The 3,984-nt window shown below is 52.0% G+C and overlaps 1 protein-coding gene across 1 annotated transcript; it reads right to left on the reverse strand.

The window, feature by feature from the left end:
* Nucleotides 1-633: 633 nt before the first annotated feature.
* On the reverse strand, nucleotides 634-3,978 carry MBD4 (methyl-CpG binding domain 4, DNA glycosylase). Its single transcript, XM_017735249.1, has 7 exons — nucleotides 3,942-3,978; nucleotides 2,962-3,749; nucleotides 2,529-2,603; nucleotides 2,098-2,232; nucleotides 1,715-1,864; nucleotides 984-1,087; nucleotides 634-840 (listed from the first exon to the last, which is right to left on the reverse strand). The coding sequence occupies exons 2-7, from the start codon at nucleotides 3,608-3,610 to the stop codon at nucleotides 763-765; spliced, it is 1,191 nt and encodes a 396-aa protein (XP_017590738.1). The 5' UTR covers nucleotides 3,611-3,749; nucleotides 3,942-3,978; the 3' UTR covers nucleotides 634-762.
* Between the last annotated feature and the right edge of the window lie 6 nt (nucleotides 3,979-3,984).

The following is a 3,984-nucleotide window of genomic DNA, read 5'->3' on the forward strand; positions in this document are numbered from 1 at the left end:
CCCCCCCCAGCCCCGGGAACAGCGCAGGCGGGGACTGTGCCAGCCCTGAGCGGCTGCGGGCACTGCCCGAGGGTCCCCGAGAGCGGCCCCAGCTTCGGGGAGCCAGAACCCACCTCGACCCCTCCCCTACTACCGGAGAGACACGGGGCCAGCCCCTGGATGAGACTGGGCAGGAACCAGTACTCCCAGCGGCACCGGGGGAAGTGCCAGGACTGGACAGCGGGCGCTGAGCAGGGTCTGCTCTGTCCACACTCCCTGCACAGGCTCTCCCCCTCAGCCCGTGTCCAGGAGCACAGAGATCAGATCCGACTCCTCCAGCCCTGCTCCGGCCCTGGGAGAGACACGGGGCCAGCCCCTGGATGAGACTGGGCAGGAACCAGTACTCCCAGCGGCACCGGGGGAAGTGCCAGGACTGGACAGCGGGCGCTGAGCAGGGTCTGCTCTGTCCACACTCCCTGCACAGGCTCTCCCCCTCAGCCCGTGTCCAGGAGCACAGAGATCAGATCCGACTCCTCCAGCCCTGCTCCGGCCCTGGGGGAGGCAACGGTACGCACTGGATGGCTGCACCCAGGAGCCCCCAGGCCGGGGACGCAGCTGCAGGCACAGACCTGCGCTGCAGGAAGGGACAGGCACTACAAAATAGGGACACGTTTATTAAAAAAATAGCGATGACCCCAGCCATGACATCACACAAATATTTACACCAAGAACTGTGAGGGCACCCGAGGGGAGGTGGCAGGGCCAGGTCACCCCCGGCTCAGCTCAGTCGATGCTCAGCTTCTCCCGGTTCTCCCACAGCCACGTGTGGTATACGTTCAGCTTGTGGTCCTGTGGCTGCACCTGAGACACAGGGAAAATGTCGAACATTTACTAAAACACCTTAAAACATCTCATCGCTCCAACATTGTGATTGTTGGTTTTCTAATGCCACAGGGTCAGTGGGCACAAGTGGGATGCTGAAGGACTCAAAGGGCACCACCCACCTCCTTCCATTCGTTGACACAGAAGATTCTGTAGGAGTCATTCCCGTACTTGCCAATGCCGTGCAGCTCGATCGGGTACCGCCACGCCTTGCTCAGGTACTCACCTGCAGGACAGGTCACAGCACCCTGCACACATGGCCCCTGCCCTCACTGCCTGGACACAAGGAGCAGCCAGGCAGGACCCTCTGCCACTATTACCTGTCTTCACTTCGGCACATTTCAACTGAAAACCACATGTTTTAGGTGTTTCCTGGTGAATGCAGGCCATGAATCCCCACAGATTAAACACCTTTTCAACAAACCACCGTGGGAGTTTTAATCAACTGTCTCCCCTCAGAACAAAATATTCCTCTGCAGGTTCTGAGCATAGAAAATATCGGAATCAGAAAAATCCCAGCCAGAAGGGCCTTCTGCAGGCCACCAGAGCAACCCTGAGCAGAGCCACCCTATAACAGTGCTGCAAACACAGTACACCACTGCTGCAGGTGCTTGGGTCTCTTCTACTTGAAAAAGTTTCCTGGTCTCCTGCAGAACACACTGTGGCTGGCATTTCTTTCCCAGCTCAGACTGGGATCAGCAGCTTTGCCTGCGTGACACCAATGGATCCCAAATGCTGCACAAAATAACCCACCAACCCACCAAACAGAGAAGCCACAGAGCAGCATTTGGATCAAAGCTGTTTGCCTTTTGCCAGCATAACCAAGATTGTTCCAGATGTCAGGAGAACCCACCTGAGAACCTGATGATGGTTTTGGCTCTGAGTTCATAGAGGCCGAGAGGTTTGAGCAGCTCTGACATCTCTTTCCAGTCTGCAGCCCTGGCTACCTCAGGAGAAGGATACTTCTTCAGGAACTCCCAGAGCACTGGAATGGCCATTTTCCCTGGTGAAAGAATCCCGTGAGCAGGAGGCTGGGCTAGGAGTTCTTCTGCACTATCCATATGCTTTCTCAAGTGAGGTCTTCCAAGGCAAGTTACCAGCTAAGGATTATCGTTTCACAGTGACACAAGTTAATATACATCCATGTTTCCATTAATGCCATTAGAACTGGCAGCTGTTTCAGCCCTCTGTAACACCTCCCAACATTTACACACCAACTCATGCTACTCTACTTACCTGAAGTTTTATTGAGAAATATGGTGGCAATGAGAAGCTTCCATGGATCATGGAAGAGTGTTTCTTGGATAAGATTAAAAGGAGAACGTGGAGGAGTCCATTTTCTGAGGGCCTTCCTTCTGGGTGCGCTGGGGGCTGCACAGGGGCAACACAGGAACATTTATTAGACAGGAAAGGATGGCTTTACCTATTTAATGAAAAAAAAAAATTAAAATGAAGACCTCTGAAGCAGATTTATCTTTATGGAGGCACTGTGTGTAGGTAGAGCCACAGCAGTTCCCACGCAGCCTTTACAGGGCTGCAGGGGACTGTGTCCCACTGGCACAGCTGCAGCCAGTGTCAAACTGCAAGGAATTTTCCACATCATCACTTGATCCTGAGCCATCCTATCCCTTCCCCATTTAAAAAATGTATTTCTCTAAGTACAATACCTTCTTTGTTGTATTTACTGGAAAAATATGGACTTGTTTTCCTTCTCTCCACTTGTGTGCGTGGGACAGACTCTTCTGTAAAGAAATAAAACTTCAGCATTAGGAAGAAGAACCAAGTATTTTGCGGTCATGTTTCACACCATTTCTGCTTTATGCTGTGATGGAAACAGAAGGAATTCTTCTCGTGCAAAACACAAACGTGCCTTAAATCTCCTCCAGATTATTGTCTGACACTGTACGGCTTAAGAGCTTGGTACAGTAAGTTTCAGTCTTTAATTAGTCTGCATTAATTTAAATGCTGTTGGATAAAAATGAGACAGATCTGGATGTCAGAGCAGCTTGACCTGAAGCAGAACACGTGGCCTCAATAGTCAGGAGAGGCCCAGGCAGAACACGAGAATTGGCATCACATTCTGCACTTGCACACACGCACCTGGTGACATTCTGACTGCTGTGAATGTCGTCCTGTCCCATGGCTCAGCATCCACCTCCGTGTCAGATTTAACATTCTGCTTACCCAGATCCCCCGGATCTGGCACCTTCCCTGTCTCCAGTCCATAGGATTTCTCTTCAGATGCCGCAGCACGTGTGCCACTGGAGCCTGGCCCCTCCTTTGGCAGGTGACTCAGCTCCCTCTGTGAGCCAGCCACTGACCTCAGCCGTGCCCTGGGCATTGCTGACAGAGCTTTCCCTGCACCCACACCCTGGCTGTCAGCTCCACGTGTGTCTGTCTGTCTCCGGACCCTCTTGTTCTGAACACACTCGGTCTCCTGTGTGTTAGAGAGTCTTCTCTGCCTCTTGCTCTTGGGGTCACCTTGGTTCTTCCTTTCTGAGCCCTTCCCAGGTTTCCTAGTTTGGACACTTTTCCCATCTACCCCCTTTCTTTTGGTTTTCAAACCTTCCTCTGGGTTTATGCCTTCCATTACTAAATCTGTGCGTTCCACAGTAGATGTAACATCTCCCAGGTGTCCATTTCCAGCCTGGATGTTCTGAATTCCAACCTCAGCACCATTCTGTGCATGGAGCTCCTGCACTTTGCTCTGACAATCCTCCTTTTCCAGGTCAGTCCTCACGGCTCCCATGCCACATCCTCTCAACCCTGAGTGTGTGCTCCCTCGAGGAGCTGTGAAATCAAAATCTGCTGCTTTCAGTGTTGTCTCCCCAGTTTTCTGTAAATACTCCACAAGTGCTCGTTTTGACCTCAGCTTCTTCCCTTCAGGGCTGTGGTAGGAAAGGAAAGTAAATTAGCAATGACTTTCTCATTCTGCAGCTCTTCGCTTAAAAATCTTCAATAATACATAAAACAACCTCAGAACAAAGTACAAAAACAGTTTTCGGGGCGATGTCTGGGCACGTTTTTATGGCTCTGCCAAGAAAGGCCACACAGAGCTCACTGACAGCCCCGGGCCTCACCTTATGAAACACACGTCGATCCTCCCGGCCGTCCTGCCCGCCC

The sequence above is a fragment of the Corvus brachyrhynchos genome, unplaced genomic scaffold (genome assembly GCF_000691975.1).
Source record: "Corvus brachyrhynchos isolate BGI_N302 unplaced genomic scaffold, ASM69197v1 scaffold95, whole genome shotgun sequence".
Lineage (NCBI taxonomy): Eukaryota > Metazoa > Chordata > Aves > Passeriformes > Corvidae > Corvus > Corvus brachyrhynchos.

Coding starts and splice junctions, on each gene's coding strand:
- MBD4 (XM_017735249.1), bottom strand. CDS start 3,610: ATGGGAGCCGTGAGGACTGACCTGGAAAAGGAGGATTGTCAGAGCAAA. Junction 2,604..2,961: donor AGCAGTCAGAATGTCACCAG/GTGCGTGTGTGC, acceptor ATTTCTTTACAG/AAGAGTCTGTCCCACGCACA. Junction 2,233..2,528: donor CAGTAAATACAACAAAGAAG/GTATTGTACTTA, acceptor GCCCCTGTGCAG/CCCCCAGCGCACCCAGAAGG.